General features: G+C 47.1%; 1 protein-coding gene across 5 annotated transcripts in view; it reads right to left on the bottom strand.

Moving 5' to 3' along the window:
* The window catches only part of wu:fi75a02, an 80,598-nt gene that overhangs the window by 22,086 nt on the left and 41,314 nt on the right, over positions 1 to 17,198 (bottom strand). For all 5 annotated transcript variants that reach the window (XM_043716103.1, XM_043716105.1, XM_043716106.1 and 2 more), the window contains 3 exons: positions 11,352 to 11,398; positions 8,332 to 8,411; positions 1,018 to 4,267 (listed from right to left, as the gene is read on the bottom strand). In XM_043716103.1, coding sequence (XP_043572038.1) covers positions 1,018 to 4,267; positions 8,332 to 8,411; positions 11,352 to 11,398 — 3,377 coding nt within the window. The remainder of the gene's footprint in view (positions 1 to 1,017; positions 4,268 to 8,331; positions 8,412 to 11,351; positions 11,399 to 17,198) is intronic.

Raw genomic sequence — 17,198 nt, 5'->3', positions numbered from 1 at the left:
AAGAGTTTGGAAAGAGGGGAATGGGGGGAAGGTAGGCGAGAGAGAAGGTGGGGAGAGTGAGAGAGATCTCTGTTATATAGAGCTAAAAACAAAAGCTTTCAGAAAGCAGCCACAATTCTTCCAGGAGTAAAGGCAACCTGTAAGTGCTGTAATCATAAAACTGAGGAGGAACTGGAAATCTCTCTCTCAAAGCCTACTCTATCCATGAGTATAGAAGCCATCACACCCACTGAACTGACTTCAGCTTTGCAACCCGTGCACCTAGGAAAGAGAAATCTTCAGCAAGTAACAGGTCTGAAATTATAAAAAAACCTGATCTTTGATTCCGCCCTCAGGAGACTGTGTGGAGTGGGCACATTCTCCCCGTGTCTGCGTGGACTTCCTCTGGACACTCCGGTTTCCTCCCACAATCCAATGATGTGGGGGTCAGGGTGAATTGGCCATGCTAAATTGCTCGTAGTGTTCAGGGATGTGTCGGTTAGAGGAGTTAGCCATGGGAAATGTGGGGTTATGGGGTTGGGGTGGGATGCTGTTTGGAGGGTCAGTGCAGATTCGATGGGCCGAATGGTCCCAATCTCCACTGTAGGGATTCCATGATCTTGTTCTCAGGCTCATATGTGTCTTCCGCACGCTGACTTTTAAAATTTGTACCTGTATTTTATCTAAACTATCACATCTCAACTTAGCTTCCTCATCTTGTTTTATGTTGCATGTTACTTTTACTTAAGTGTCAAGCTCTGCTGATGCTAAATGGACAAAGTGATGCAGTAAGCCATGAACTAGAACTCGCTGCTGAATACAGATTCAAAGCTTTCTTTCAGATAATGGATGTATGCTCGGACAGGAAACGTGAGGGGAAGAGGAGAGCGGACAGATCTTTCAAAGAGGCACCAGCACAGTGGGTTGAATTGCCTCCAGTGACCCTATAAGATTGCGCGATTATTTATCATTTTGGTTCAATTTACAGCGAGTAGCCTCTCTGAATTCCATGAGATAATATAAGAACCTTGTACTAACCTGGGAGTGCTCCTCCCACAGTTATTGGAAGGGCTGGTGCTGAATCTCAGTGTCGGACAGTGCTGACTCCACCACGACACCACACCGCCAAGGGCGCAGTTCAGACACCAAAACGGTCTGTCAGAACCAACTGGGAGAGTAAGCTTTCCCAAACTCTCTCCAAACTGAGTCAAGAATGGCCGGTGGGCGTCAGGGGCTCTGCCGAAGTGACGCTGCCGTGTCCAGAGTCTGTAGCAGGTCGGCGACGAAAGTGCTAGAACAGTGTGTAACCCAAACCTGGAACGGGCGCAAGGGCACCTCCCGGTCGTGAACGGCAGACCTGGTGTCCGACGGGTCTTGCCAAAGCCAGCGTGGCACTGGGAAGCCGTCTGGGAATGTTGTGGAGCGACTGTCCTTTCGCAGCAGTGATCGCCTGCCTCACCGCCGCGGGTTAAACACGACAGTAAGGAAGCCAGCTCAACAGGAGGCGAAATCGGGAAGTCAGGACAACGGAACTGCATCGACGGTGGGAAAGGCCAGCGCGGGTCCTTTCGGTGGGACTGAGCAAGAGGCTTCCCACTGGCAGACTGCTCCGAACCTGGGGACGAGAGGCGGCAGAAAGGATCCAAGTGGGGCACTCGCTCAGAACTCAAGCAAAACGGTCGGTCAATACCTTTTTGGAATTGAAACCTACTGCACATTCCCAGAGCTACAATAACGTCAGAGAAATCCTGCTGCATTTCCACACACTCGGAAAACACACCCAGACCGTTGGCGATGGCAGACAACTGTTCGAGGAGCATGAGCGTTCTGCACTGTTTACCATGCCCCAAATCGTCCATCAGCAGAACAGGCTGGTTCTTTAGTCTTACCCCTTCCATATGTTGGAGCTTGTGTCCCATGTAAACACTCTCACATTTGCTGCAGCCACAATCCACACATTTCAATGTCCTATCCTCCCAGGACGTTTCCAGTGTGGGGACATTCTGAGCACAATTTGACAAGAGCACAGCACGATTTGATTCCCTCACCTTTAACCTGGCAAAATCTGGTCTCCTCCTCGTGTTTCTCAGTGCTTTCAGTTTTACAGCGCATGGGGCTGCTTCCTCACACACTGGTACCGTTCCAAATTTTCCAAAAGTGGTTGTACCGTCCGTAATTAATTGACTGCTTTTCTTTTCTACGCAGTTTACCTCCTGCTCTCGGCACGGATCATGCGTGGTCTGTCCAAGTGGCAGTGGAACAGAGCCTGAGTCACTGTGACGGAGCTCAATATTTTGGCATTCATTAACCTTGCTACTCATTGTATTATTGCCAATGGCAGCAACTCTTTTTGGCGTCAGTGGCTCAGTGTTTCGGAAGGAGTTGTGGACGGAAGTTTCATTTGGCGTCTGGTTTCCCTTCATATCTCCTCCAAGTGTTACCCCAGGGTCTGACCCAGCATTGATCAATACTGTCGTTACTTCATCTCCTGCAGAGGTCTCCACATCAGCTGTACCCAGAGGTGGCTTCAGCAAAGCACTCTCTGCAAGCCCTCCAGCAGTCACTGGGCCCTCTGCAGAAAGATCTCTGACCCCCTCATCCTTTAGGGAGGCCAAAGGCTCTTGAGAAAACTTAACTAATTTGTTCTCGGAGAGCCTATCTTGGGAAAACACCGCTCTTGATGGCCCGGTGTTATCTGATGATATCACAACTAACCCATTTTCTGCAAAAGTTCCCTTGGTTAATCCAAAATCAAAAGCTATCCCTTCATTCTCATTCTCTCCAGTTAGGTCAATAATGACTATGTCTGTGGGTATGTCGACCAGCTCCCCATCGAAGTGAAGCTCATAAGTCACATCTCCAGCTGTTTCAGCTTCCTCGGCTGGCTCATTCACCAGCGGTTTCTCTGGAAGTAGGGTACTAGGTGCCACACCCATTTCCTTGGCCAGTTCCACTGCTGTACAAACCTCCACAGCAGCCGCACTGGTATCTGCTGGAATGTCAGCCAACTCGGTCTCCATTAGTGTTTCATCAACCACCTGGCTGCTTGTGGGCAGCTCGTCCTCAGAGGTCAGCTCATACTCTGTGGTCAGCTCGCTGTCAGAGCTCAGCTCATCGTCCGTGGTCAGCTCGTCGTCTCCCGAATCCTCAGTGATGTCTGTCGGCACATCGACCAGCTCGTTCATTCTGAGCATAATGCTGGCCATCGCCTTTTCTACAGAAAATCCGTCAGGGAACCCACGTTCCGCGGACATCTCCGCACTCGTTTCTGCAGGGACGTCGTTCTCGGGAAGAGAGCTTTTAGTAGCTGTAACTCGCGAGGGTGCTGAGTTGCCAGTGTCTGCAGCCATCGGTGGATCTGCTGTTGCGTCTGCGCGACTGTCAGTCACCCTGCGCTCAATTGGAAACTGAAAAATCACAAGTCCCGCACCTGCCTCTTCCTGTGCTTGGCCTTCGGTGGCTGGCTGAATCACAGTGAGTTGTCTGCTGGTCAGTTCCTCTCTACCAGGCCTGTCTGGGGTCATCTCCCTTTCTGCTTGCGTCTCCACCATTTCTGTATTCCCAGATGGTGCACCAGGCATCAAACCCTGAATGGTTCCATTTGATGCCATGACCTTGGCTGCGGTCAACTCGCTGTGTGCTGTAGGTCCCTCAGGGTGCTGAGCTGCTCTGAGATTTATGCAGGTCATATGCTCACTGGTTATTCCACCTTCTAAGGCCTGAAAGACCAATACATTGCTGGTGATTTCGCTTCCCACGGGCAATAGGACAGTGCCGTTATGTGAAGGTGCCTCACCAGGCCTGGTCTCAACAATCATCCCAATCGTCACTAGGCCTTCAACAGACACAGAGGCAGGAATCTGATCAGGCCCATCGCTGTTCACAAAGCCTTCCACAGGCGTCCCCTGAACCAACACAGTCTCTGGAAATGTCTGGCTGCTCGCTGCATGGGTAACTACTGCATTGTCTCTAAATGCGTCACCAGTACCCTCACCTCTGTCTAGCTTCTCAACTTTAGTGTGCTTCACTGGCCTGGTGGGGTGGCTCGGGCCTTCGGCGCTGGTGTTTTCGGGATGCACGTCGTTGGTTGCTGCGTTTTCAGTGCCCCTTTGATTGGCAGGCGCCCGCCCCGGCCCATCACCGCTGGGCGGCTGCTGCGCAGTTTGACACAGGAGATGACGACACTTGGTTACACACGGGGGTACGTCAGCAGGGGCAGGGATCCGCCTCCCACACCGGTCCATTAGAGCTCTCTCATGCCTGGCCCCACTGCTCACGTCATCTCCACCTGCCAAGAGGACGACAGAAGGAAGGTTACCCTCAGAGTAGTCAGCACAGGGGAATACCACACAGACAGGCAAAGCCACAGTTTTCCCTTCCCTGATTGAAGCCCACCTCACCACTTGGCCAATGAGTTAACTTGAGGTTGCTCAAAATGTACGAAAACGACTAGGAGAGGGAGACGTGAGGTTCGCTGATGTATCTGCCAATCCAAATACACCTTGCCTCAATGCAGAGTCACCTCAATAAATCTCAAGACGTTCAGCATCGCCACTTGCCAATATGAATGTGAAAATTTCTTTCCCTTGTTAAAACTGTGATACTTTCCTTGCTATTTTCTGTTAAAGTTAACTTCGACTGGCACACGAGTGCAATAAAAATTCAACTTAGATACTGGATAGCCACTTTTGAGAAGATTTGTAGCTCAGGTTGAGATTCTGGATCTAAGTTAGCTCGCTGAGCTGGAGGGTTTATTTTCAGACATTCTGTCACCATACTCGGTAACACCAGCGCTTCACCGGAGGCTCACTGACGATGTTACCTAATATGGTGACGAAATGTCTGAAAGCAAACCTTCCAGCTCAGATACTGGATAGAACCTCTGCGGGAATAGTTCAAAACCCTAGACTGTAAAAAGATGTAACCTGAGAAGGAGATGAAGAAACATTTGCAGGCTTTGGAAGAAATACAGAGGATTTGGATTTACTGGATAGGTCACCTGAAGAGTAAAAAGGCCGAATGGTCTCCTTTCCCCTTTGCTCTGGGAGAGCACAGAGCTGGTTTACCTCATAGGGAGGAGCAGAACTTCATAGCTTATTGAAACATTTAAAAGGGGATCCTTGCTTAACAGATGCAAGTTCTTGAGGGTGGCATGGTGGCTCAGTGGTTAGCACTGCTGCCTCACAGCACCAGGGACTCAGGTTCGATTCCAGCCTCAGGCGACTGTGTATGTGTGTGTGTGTGGAGTTTGCAAGTTCTCCGTGCCTGCGTGGGTTTCCTCCCATAGTCCAAAGATGTGCAGGCTCAGTAGAGTAGCCACAGGAATTGCACGGTTGCAGGGTTAGGGTGGTGGGGTTGGTTTGGATTGGATGGTCCAAATGGCCTACTTTCACACTGTGGGGATTCCAAGAAAAGTGCTGCTGTAGCTGCCTCAACTTACTTGGGAGTAATCCTGGAAAAGCAGGTGAGACAGAAGAGTCTGCCAAACACTCGTTCCTTTTCTCTTTCCCCCGCTCAACACAGAATTTCAATCAGAGTGGCCGCAGGTTTGTCAGATCCATAGGTTAGCAATTAGCACATAGGCACAACCAAATACAATGGATTCACTGATACTACAAGTTGGGGGTACAAAAGGGAATTCACATTTGTTCAAGACATCATTTCCCTATAGGATAGTCCAAAGACTAATGTGGGCAATGTGTCAGAAGCTGGGAACAAATACTGAGCAAATGTCCGTTTACGATGGGCTCTTGGACAGGACAGGCCCATGCTTATTTTTACATTTGTTTTCACTCATTCATGGGACATGGGCATCATTGACTGGACCAGTATGTATTGCCCTTCCTCATGGCCCTTGAGAAGGTGGGGGATGAGTTGCCTTCTTGAACTGCTACAGTCCACGTGTTGTAGGCAGACCTACAATTACAGAGGGAGTTCCAGGTTTGACCCAGTGACATTGATGGAGCAGCGATACATTTCTAAGTCAGGATGGTGAGTGGCTTGGAGGGGAATTTACAGGTGGTGGTGTTTCCCTGTGCCTGCTGCCCTTGTCCTTCCAGATGGAAGTTTAGATTAGATTACATTACAGTGTGGAAACAGGCCCTTCGGCCCAACAAGTCCACACCGACCCGCCGAAGCGTAACCCACCCATACCCCTACATTTACCCCTTACCTAACACTACGGGCAATTTAACATGGACAATTCACCTGACCTGCACATCTTTGGACTGTGGGAGGAAACCGGAGCACCCGGAGGAAACCCACGCAGACACGGGGAGAATGTGCAAACTCCACACAGACAGTCGCCTGAGGCGGGAATTGAACCCGGGTCTCTGGCGCTGTGAGGCAGCAGTGCTAACCACTGTGCCGCCCACTAAGGTGCTGTCTTAGGACTGTTGGGCGAGTTACTATTATACACCCTATAGATACTGTAGGACGGGACTTGTGCATTGTAGATGGTGGACAGACTTTGGGGAGTCAAGAGGCAAGTTACTCATTGCAGTATTCTTAACCTCTGACCTGCTCTTGTACCCACTGTGTTTATGTGGCAAGTCCAGTTCAGTTTCTGATGAACAGTAATTCCCAGAATATTGATAGTGGGAAATTCAGTGATGGTGATGCTATTGACCGTAAAGGGGCAATGGTTAGATTGTCTCTCATTGGAGCTGGACATTGTTGGCATCTGTGTAGCACAAAGGTTACTTGCCATTTTTCAGCCCAAGCCTGGATATTGTCCAGATCTTGTTACATTTGAACAGATTGCGTCAGTATCTGAGTCGTCATGAATGGAGCTGAACATTGGTGAACAACTCCATTTCTGTCCTTATGACAGAGGGAAGGTCATTGATGAAGGAGCTGAAGATTGGGCTGAGGATCTGAGAAACTCCTGCGATATCTTGGAACTGAGATGACTGACATCCAACAACCACAACTGTCTTCCGATGACTAAACAGCAAACAGTTTGTCCTCTGACACCCATGATTCCCGTCCTACTCAGGCTCCGTAATGTCGCACATGATTAAATGCAGCCTCCATATCAAGAGCAATCACTCTCCCCTCCCCTCTGGAATCCAGCTGGCTTGTCCATATTTGAACCTGGGCTATAATCAGGTCAGGAGCTGAGTGACCCTGGGGGAACCCAAACTGGGCGTCACTGAGCAGGTGCTGCTTGGTAGCCCTGTTGGTGAGCCCTTCCATCACTTTACCGAGGGTCGAGAGTAGACTGATGAGGTAGTAATTGGTTGGGTTGGATTTAAACTAGTTTTTATGCACAAGGCAGAATTATAACTGTACTGAATCAACTTGCACAGGTTTGCAGCAAGTTCTGGAGCATGGATCTTCAGCACTGTTACTGGAATATTACCTTGGCATCAGACAATGGATACTTCAATTTTTTGACATCATGTGGAGTAAACTGAATTGGTTCAGGACTGGTATCTAACCCTAACTCTAATCTCTGGAGGTGTGTTATGGGATCTTTTATATTCACCTGAACAGGACTTGGATTACAATGTTATAAATTTTGGAGTGCAAAATGCCTGATATAGGCAACCCATAAAAGCCAATTCATTGTCTCTTCTTGATCAATGCACTGATACTTTCCAGATAATGCTACAGCACCTTTAGCCCCCATGTCAAGAGTCTATCAGAACGATGGCGCAAACACCTTTCTTAAAAGGAGCAACTCTTCATTGGTGACAACCCAATCTGATTTGTGACACTGAAGATTGAGGTCAGTGAGGTCAGTGCTTGCCAATGTTTGTAGACTGGCTGCTGCCCCAGTGAGGGGTAGGGTAAACCCTCGACACTCAGCAAAGCATCACAGCAGCTGGAGATGGTGACTGGAGGACACGGAAGTAACCAATAGAGTTACTGGGAACCATCAGGAAAGACAAGCGCTGGTTGGTTTGAGCCAAACTGGGCCAATTTACCATTGGTACTGGGCAAAGCAGCCACAAGCATCACACGAGAGTCACTGATTTTGGATACAGTCCAGTGTGTCTCTACCCCACTGTCCTGCAAACACATTGGGTTTTGGGGTTGGAAATGATGTGACTCTGCTGAGGTTCGACATTACAATTCAATACAGCACAGGAACAGGACCCTTCGGCTGACCAAGCTTGCAGTGAATCCAATCCTTACTTAGACACGTTACTTAATGCCCATGCATGGTTTCCATCCCTCTGTTTGCCTCTTGCTCATGGTTCCTACATTTGAAACTGCTGTGGGCAACTCTGAAATGGTTTTCCAGGGTGCATAGAGATTCCATCTATTCAGGAACACACGAGCTCTGTTGACACAGGGAACTGAATGATGCCACTGGCTGAACGCTAACTATGACTGTATGCTCACCGCTCGGACTGACTGCTAAAGCAGCCACCTCTTCACCAGAAGGGATATGGGCTTCAGGCAACTTGACTCTCAACTCGATACTGTGAAACAAGACAAAAAGACTAAGCAAACAAAACATTTTACATAAATCGAACACACAAAGGAGCACTCTCCCCACTCCCACGACCTTTTCTTGGAACGCCAGGTTTCCTGTTACTTTTCTTGCCTTCCTTTCAGCTCTTAAATCTTCATGTCCAGCTAACCCTTCTGCTCTCCTCCCCAGCGGTTACTTTGAGTTTTCCCCTTCCCCCAGCGTAATCCATGCGATTGACCGCAGAAGTTTAAACAAGCGATCTGAAAAGTGCAAGTTTAAAAAGCTCTGCTCTAGGAACAGGCCCCTGCCACATAAATATCTGTTCTGTTGCACAAATTAATAACCACTGGGAGCCTGTGCTAACTAAGGAACATTTTAAGCCTATCCAGATATTAAGTTGCAAGTTGCCTCCTAAGGCTCAGAGGCTAATTGTAAATTGCTTTTGAACGTGATTGTTTTTTTCTAAATTATTTAGTCCAAATAACCCGTGAACAATTGTATTTTAATGAAGGAGTTTTAAAAATTAACCACTTGTGGTGGGGGACTGTCCACGATTAAAAACGCTCCCAGTTTTGTGCTCAAGCAATCTTTGGTTGTATTAATCAAGCAAATCAGACCATTGAGAGGATATTTTTAAAAGGAAATTTTGAAAGGGAAGTTGTATTTTGAAAAGCCGTGATCTCCAAGTGGGTTTGAGCAGAATCTTGAGGGGAGAGTAATTCCCTTCCGAATGAACGTAACTCCTGCCCATTCTGTCAACTGCATTAAAGGTGGAAACCAACAACACAAAAGGGCAGCAAAGGGGGAGGGTGGAGGGTTGCTGGTTTGTCATAGCCATGAAGAATTTCACTCTAACGGTTCTATAATCCAATCACACTGAACTTACATGTTTTTCTTCAAGTCACTACTGGATTAATAATTGGCTATCTTCTGGTTATGACTCTTAACTTTCTGTAACTGAATCACATTCCTCCCATTCCAGCGACCATGGGAAATCTGAGTGAACTCAATTAACCTGTCTTGAATTACGCATCTTTACCTTTGACAATGAGACATATGTGGTCTGCTTGAGCAGGTGTGAAGACTCAGTGGCACAATTTGAGAAGCCTGAGAGTTATCAAGTGTGTCCCGGGCAATATTTATTTCAGACAAATAAATTAATTGGTAATTCAGCTCATTCGTGCTCGTGGAACACTCTCATGTGCAGAGCCTGCAATTCACAGGCTGATAGTACATTTAAATGGAGCCTCCATCTCCAGAACATCTCAGTCAGGACTGTACCCATAGTGATCCCAGTCAACAATACGCAATGTACGAAGGAGCAGGGAGCTTCGGCACGTGGCAACCTGATCACCAGTGACAGCCTCGGTGATACTGGGTGATCAGCTGGACCGCTATCTGTGGTATCTGTCACTATGGAAACCGCCTGAGCAGACGCAGAGTGGGAACAAGAAGCCAATCGGGGAAGAACTGCACTGATGAAGCAGTACTGAGAGAGGTGGCCAACCTGAAAATATTTAGCAATTGAAAGCTGCAAGTGAAGGAATTGAGAGCTTAACGTTGACGTCTCTGACAGACTGGGTCATGTTTTCTTTCAATGAGGTGAGCAATAAGCCATCAGACAATGTACAAAAAACGGAAGAAAATACAGGCCCATGTGACATGGGGGAAGCTCCAATGATACAAGCCCATGTGACTTGGGGACTGCTCCAGGGAAACGGGCCCATGTGACCTTGGGGCAGCTCCACGGAAATAGGCCCATGCGAATGGGGACTTCCCCAGGGAAATAGGCACATGTGACTTCAGGGCAGCTCCATGGAAACAGGCCCATGTGACTTGAGGACAGCTCCATGGACACAGGCCCATGTGACTTGAGGACAGGTCCATGGACACAGGCCCATGTGAATGGGGGCTTCTCCAGGGAAATAGGCACATGTGACGTCAGGGCAGCTCCATGGAGACAAGCCCCATGTGACTGGGGGCAGCTCCATGGAAACAGGCCCAGGTGACTTCAGGGCAACTCCATGGAAACAAACCCATGTGACTTCAGGGCAACTCTATGGGAACAGGCCCATGTGACCTGGGGGCAGCACCATGGAAACAGACCCATGTGACTTGGGGGTAGCTCCGTGGAAACAGACCCATGTGACTTGGGGGTAGCTCCGTTGGAACAGACCCATGTGACTTGGGGGTAGCTCCGTTGGAACAGACCCATGTGACCTACAGACCCATGTGACTTGGGGGCAGCTCCAGAAACAGGCGGAATGACTGGGTTCTGCAGGAGAGAAAAGAGTTGCAACTGAGAAAAAGGTGAACTTGAAGGCAGGATTTGGGAACAGAGAGAAGCAAAATAAGGTAGTGTCACTGTTTTGGTTATTTTGAAGGAATGGATTTACCAGAACATCTATACAGAGCATAGGACTGTTAGCGAGATTCTGGATGAAGGTGACTCTGATGGAGCCACACCAACAAACAGCCATCATGGAAATGATACAGCCCTGCAGAAGTACGCCACTTCAGTGCAGACCATGTTATGGAGCTCGGACTGTTTGGGAGCTGTCCTTGGAAGAGATTCAGCAGCTAAATCCCTAAAGGAAAAGACTGGAATTTTACCTGAGAACTTTGAGACTGAAATATGTGCCATGAACATTAAGTTGACTGTTCAGCAAATTTGAAATTCATCTTTATTGCACCTGCTACTTAGTGTGTAATTTGTATTTCATATTGATTGCAATTTACCTGTACACTCACATTTAACTTATTTGAGTTTGGTTTGATTGTTAAAGGTATTGGAAGTGAAATCTTATCCTTCTGTGTTTTTGTAAGGATCGTTTGGTAAAATTTGGGTTCTTTTAGTCCACACGGAGGTCCTAACAAGTGATTTAAAAATTGGAAGTCTCTAACTGTGTACACACAGCTAAACGAGACTTTCACTGTTCAGACTTACTCAGTAGCGGATGAAAGCCGAGTCCTGGGATGTGTTTCACAGCTGGCCTGTTGACACAGAAACGTTGATTAATAATCAGAGAACAAAACCAAAGTCACACACAAAGTGTGTCAACAGCAGCCCACTGCACCTTTCCCAGGATTCCCTCAATAATCACTGATACGCTCCAGAAATGTTAATATTCCCGACATTTAAGATGCTGTTAAGCTAAAGTCCCAACTGCCCAAAGAAGACACAGAAGATCCCGGGTGCTATCCTGAAGAACAGAACATTTAAAAGGCATTTGACTGGGTACACGAATAGGAAGGGTTTAGAAGGATATGGGTCAAATGCTGGCAAATGGGATTAGATTAATTTAGGATGTCTGAACAAAGAACAAAACAGGAACAGGCCGTTCAGCCCTCCAAGCCTGCGCCGACGCATTTTGCCTACCACACTGTCTTCACTTACAGGATCCTTATCCCTCTATTCCCCTCCTATTCATGGATTTGTCCAGGTGTTTCTTGAATGCTGCTGTTGTGTCTGTTTCCACCACCTCCTGTGGCAGTGTTTGCCAGGCACTCAGCACCCCTTGTGTGAAAAACGTGCTTCGCACGTCTCTTCTGAACTAGCCCCCCTCCTCCGAACCTGTGTTCCCTAGTAATTGACCCCTTCACCGTGGCTGACCATGGTCAGCGTGGACAAGTTGGACCGAGGGGTCTGTTTTCACACTGTGCAACTTGGATGACAGCAATAATGCCCAGGCTCTAGTATAGTTGGGTGTCATTGTGCAGGAGGACAGCAAGCTGATTTTGTTTTGACCCAAATGGAATTCTCCTTTATCGGGAGCTCACTCCCTCACCAAGGCTCCACTTGAAGGCAAGTCCTGAGCACACTGTCTGCTAACAGTCTGTTCTGAGCAGTCATTGTCAGCTGCTGATTGCCTTCCAATCTCTGAGCAAGGTGAGGTGACAAGTCCCAAGTGTACCTCAACTGAAATGGGCACTGAACCCACGCTACTGGCCTTATTCTCAAGCACAGGTCAGTCACCTAGCCTGTAGGCAGCTTTAAAATGAAGTGCAAACTGTAATTAGATGACCCTGGGATCAGATTTCTCAGTTTGAGTCGTGGGGGAAGTACCTTACTGAGGGGACCGCCCGCTCATGGTCTCTATAATAGTTTTGTTTGGTACAAGTTACATTTGCAGGGCCCTTCTGCAAAGGGTGCTCCCTTTGATTTAATGGTCACTGAGTGTAAAGCACATAGTTCAACTTTATTCTTAAGGTATCAGTGAGGCCAACAGTTATAACTTCCCCCAGTTACCCTGCATCAGTGGTATACCTTTGTACACAGCACATCAGAAATTATTTCAAGTCATCCACTTTGTAACAGAGTAGGCCATTCAGTCCCTCAAATTTGTTCTTCCATTCTATCATGGCTGACCACCTACTCTCCACAGCCCATTCCCAGATTGTATCACAAGAACTGTCTTAAGTTTCCATGAGATTGCTTCTCATTTTTCCAAACTCCAGAGAATACAGGCCCAGCTTCCTCAATGCCTTCCCACAGGACAATCCCACCATCCCAGAATCAGTCTGGTGAACACTCCCTCAATGGATAATAGATCCTCCTTTAGGTAAGGGCCCCAGAACTTTTAAAATTCATCATGGGATGCAGGTGTCGCCGGCTCGGCCAGCATTTAATGCCTGTCTCTGATTGGCCAGAGGGCAGTTAAGGGTCAACCACAGTGCTGTGGGGGTTTGAAGTCAAGTGTAAGGATGGCCGTTTCCTTCCTTAAAGGACATTAGCAAATCTGATAGATTTTTCTGACAATTGGCAATGGATTCATGGTCATCATTAGACTTTCAACTTCTATTTATTTTTAGCGAATTCAAATTCCATCTGCCACGTTGGGATTTGAACTTGGGCTCCCTAAATTTTATCTGGGTCTTTGGATCAACAGTCCAGCAATAATACCACTGGGCCATTGACTCTCCTGAACTGCACAGTTTATTTGGTGCAGTTTCAGTTTGAGTCACAGACAACGTAGCAACCGATTACTTACTTAGGGGGAGGGAGAGGAGGAGAATCTCTTATATAACTAAAGCAAGACTTCAGTGCTCCTTTACTCAGACTTTCTTATGACGAAGGCTAACATACTGTTTGCTGCACCGATAGAGTAACTTTCAGTGCATTATGGACAAAGATATTTTCCAATTGCTCCCCGATTAAGAATTAAGCATCTTTGTTTCTCCCTATCAAGGTGGGTAACCTCAAATGTGTCCACATTATTATCCACCCACCATGTTAGTTGTCTCTCACCCAACCTGTCTAAATTCTCTTGAAGGCTCTTTGAATAGAATAGGATAGAATAGAATCCCTGCAGTGTGGAAGCAGGCTCACAACCCCACCCCACATTTACCTCTGACTGATGCACCTAACCTATACATCCCTGAACAACAGACAATTTAGCATGGTCAATTCACGTAACCTGCGCATCTTTGGACTGTGGGAGAAAACCGGAGTACCTGGAGGAAACCCACGCAGACACGGGGAGAACGTGCAAACTCCACACAGATACCCGAGGCTGGAACCAAACCTGGGTCCCCGACACTGAGAGGCAGCAGTGCGAAGGACTGAGCCATTGTGCTGATAGTTGGATACACCATATTTGTTCCCAACAGTCAAAGCAGCGATTGTATAAACTGCTGTGGCCCAACCAGTGACCCTTGCGGTAGCCCCACTGGTAATATGCCAATCTCACAATCACCCATTTATTCCGACTGTCTCATTTTCTTTCCATTTACCAATTCTCGAGTCGTGTCAATCCATTAACCTCTATCCCTTACACTCTAAATTTGTTTAATAACCTCTGTGTGGGACTTTTATCAAAAGTCTCCTGAAAATCCAAATCCACATATGAATCCTGCTTACCCAATCTGCTAGTTAACATCCTCTAAAATCTCAGCAGGTTTCCTGAATGATTCCCCATTGGAAAATCCATTATGTCTCTGTCCAATTATCTCATTTATTTCCTAAGAGCCCTGCGACCAGTTCCTTTATAATGGATGCTGGCATTTTCCTGATTGGAGGTTAATAGGGGTCTGTAATTACCCACATTCTCCCTCTCCCTCCTTTCCTAAACAGTAACCTTTGCCAATTTCCATTCTGCAGAACCATCCAGGAATCTATACAATTTGAAAGGTGTTCACCAGATGTACACTCTGGGGTGTAGATCCAAGCAGGTTTGCTCATTTTCAGTCCCAGTAGTCCTCTTCTACGATTACAAATTTCTTTCAACTCCTCATCCTTACGTGTCCCTTGTAGCTATTTCTGGGATATTCCTTGCATTTTCTTCGATGAAGATAGACACAGTCACTAACTGATGATCACTTCTGCGTTGCCCCGGTGACGGTTGTCATTGGGGAGATGGAAAGAACTTGGAACTCCTTCTGCACAGTAGCTTCCAGTGGCCTGTAGTGCCTTTGTCATCACTGCAGTCTGACTAACACAGGCCTGACTGTACAAGTTCTAAACGGTGCCAAACTAGCTCCTTGGCTGCCCAGTTGCCATGCAGAAACTGAGATACTTCTGAATACAGTTCCAGAGAAGTATATGGTGTGGTCCCATCGAGTCCACACCAACCCCTTGAAAAGCATCCCCCCCAGACCCACTCCATCCCTGTAACCCCGCATCTCCCATGGCGAACCCACCAAAGCCTGCACATCCCTGGACACTGTGGACGATTTAGCACAGCCAATTCACCTGACCTGCACATCTTTGGAGTGTGGAAGGAAACTGGAGCACCCGGAAGAAACCCACGCAGACACAGGGAGAACGTGCAAACTCCACACAGTCAGACAGTCACCCAAGGTAGAATCAAATCCTGATACTGTGAGGTAGCAGTGCTAGCCACTGAGCCATCGTGCCACCCCAACATATCAGCACAGTCACAGTGCAGGAAGCTTGGCTTCCAATTCACGCACAGTAAGGCCTGTCCTAGTGGGATGACTTTTAATGCAGAGTATTAAGCAGGACATTAAAACTAATGTTCCCACAGTAATACAAAGGGGGGTCTTCCTAAGTCTATGATTTAAACACGTTCGATGTTAACTATTTAAAAATTGCTTCAGAAATGTAATATTTCAGCTCGTTTCGCAAACAGGTCATCAAATTCTGCCCTTTTTTCAAACTAGATGATCGAACTTTTCAGCATGTCTCCCACACAGACCAAATCAGCTCTCAATGAGCCATTATTCCTGCTTGCACACACACTCCTGCTAGTCTTCTGTCCATCTGTCAATTCTTATTTTCCATTTTCAAAGCCTTGTCCTGCTGATGTTATTTTTCTTGGCCTCTGTCACCTCTGCAGCGTGGAATTCTATGCCCTAAGTGTTAGCTCAAAGAATACTCTGAGCTTCTCCCTTCATTCCTTCCATTGTCATCAAATTAAACACTTCCAGTCAAGGACGAGCACTGAAGTATTTTTTGCAAATTGCCAGAATTTTGAACATTTCCAAAATTTCCTCCCACTAGAAACAGCTGAGGTTTCTCTACTCCTAACAACTACAGCTTCTCTGCACAGTGCAAACATACAAATAAGGAGCAGGAGCAGCTCCTGCTTTGTGTTTCGATAAGACCATGGCTGACTGGATTATGGCTTCAACCCCACTTCCCTGATATCTCCAGACTTCCTTTGTGGCCTACGTCAGTCTTGGATATTCTATGGAAAAGCAACTCTGAGTGGAATGTCTCTTCAACCCCATCTTAAGTGGGAGACCACTTATTTTTAAATCGTGTTCCCTCGTTCCAGTCTCTTCCATCTGGTATCCACCTTATCAAGTCCAATTCATGTTTCACTCAGATCACCTCTCAATCCTTGTAAACTGCAGGAGATTGGCACTCGATGACAGGACCAGATGAGGCAGGATGGATTGAACGGCCTCATTCTGCACCATGATGACCCTGTGATTCCGGATACAGGGTCCAACGTATCCAACCCTCCCGAATAAAATAACCTCCCTCGGCCAGGAATTAGTCAAGTGAACCTTTTCTGGAAGGATTTGATTTTGATTTATTATTGGCACATGTATCTAGGTACAGTGAAAAGCTTTGTTTTGCGTGTAGTACAGACAGATACCGTACAAAGAGCATTAGGGTGGTTGAACAGAGCGAAGAATACAATGTTACTGCTGCAGAGAAGATGCTCAGTACACAAACAGCAAGGTCAACATTAAATTTCAAGTTTGAGAAGTCCATTCAGAACGTGTAAATAACAAGAAAGAAGCTGTTGGTACGTGTGTTTAAGCTTTTGTACCTTATGCCTGACAGAAGAAGTTGTAATAGGTTATAACCAGGGTGGGCGGGGTCTGTGATGGTGTTGGCTGCCTTTCTGAGGCAGGGAGCAGTGTTGATGGAGTCAATGGATGGGAGGGTGGCTTGTGTGAATCATTTATTAAAGTTCTTTATTTCAGAGTTATTTATGTGAATGATTTGGATGTGAGTCTAAGAGGTATAGTGAGTAAGTTTGCTGATGACACCAAAATTGGATGCCGATTGGACAGCGAAGAAGGTTACCTTAGATCACAACGTGATCTTGATCAGATGGCCCAATGGGCTGAGAAGTGGCAGATGGAGTTTAATTCCGATAAATGGGAGGTGCTGCATTTTGGGAAAGCAAATCAGAGCAGGACTTATACACTTAATGGTAAGGTCCTAGGGAGTGTTGCTGAACAAAGAGACCTTGGAGGGCAGGTTCACAGCTCCTTGAAAGTGGAGTCGCAGGTAGATAGGATAGTGAAGAAGGCGTTTGGTATGCTTTCCTTTATTGGTCAGAGTATTGAGTACAGGAGTTGGGAGGTCATGTTG

Source organism: Chiloscyllium plagiosum, chromosome 25, assembly GCF_004010195.1.
Source record: "Chiloscyllium plagiosum isolate BGI_BamShark_2017 chromosome 25, ASM401019v2, whole genome shotgun sequence".
NCBI classification, from domain to species: Eukaryota; Metazoa; Chordata; class Chondrichthyes; order Orectolobiformes; family Hemiscylliidae; genus Chiloscyllium; species Chiloscyllium plagiosum.
The sequence above is the reverse complement of the archived record's forward strand: the minus strand, read 5'-3'. Positions and strand labels throughout refer to the sequence as shown.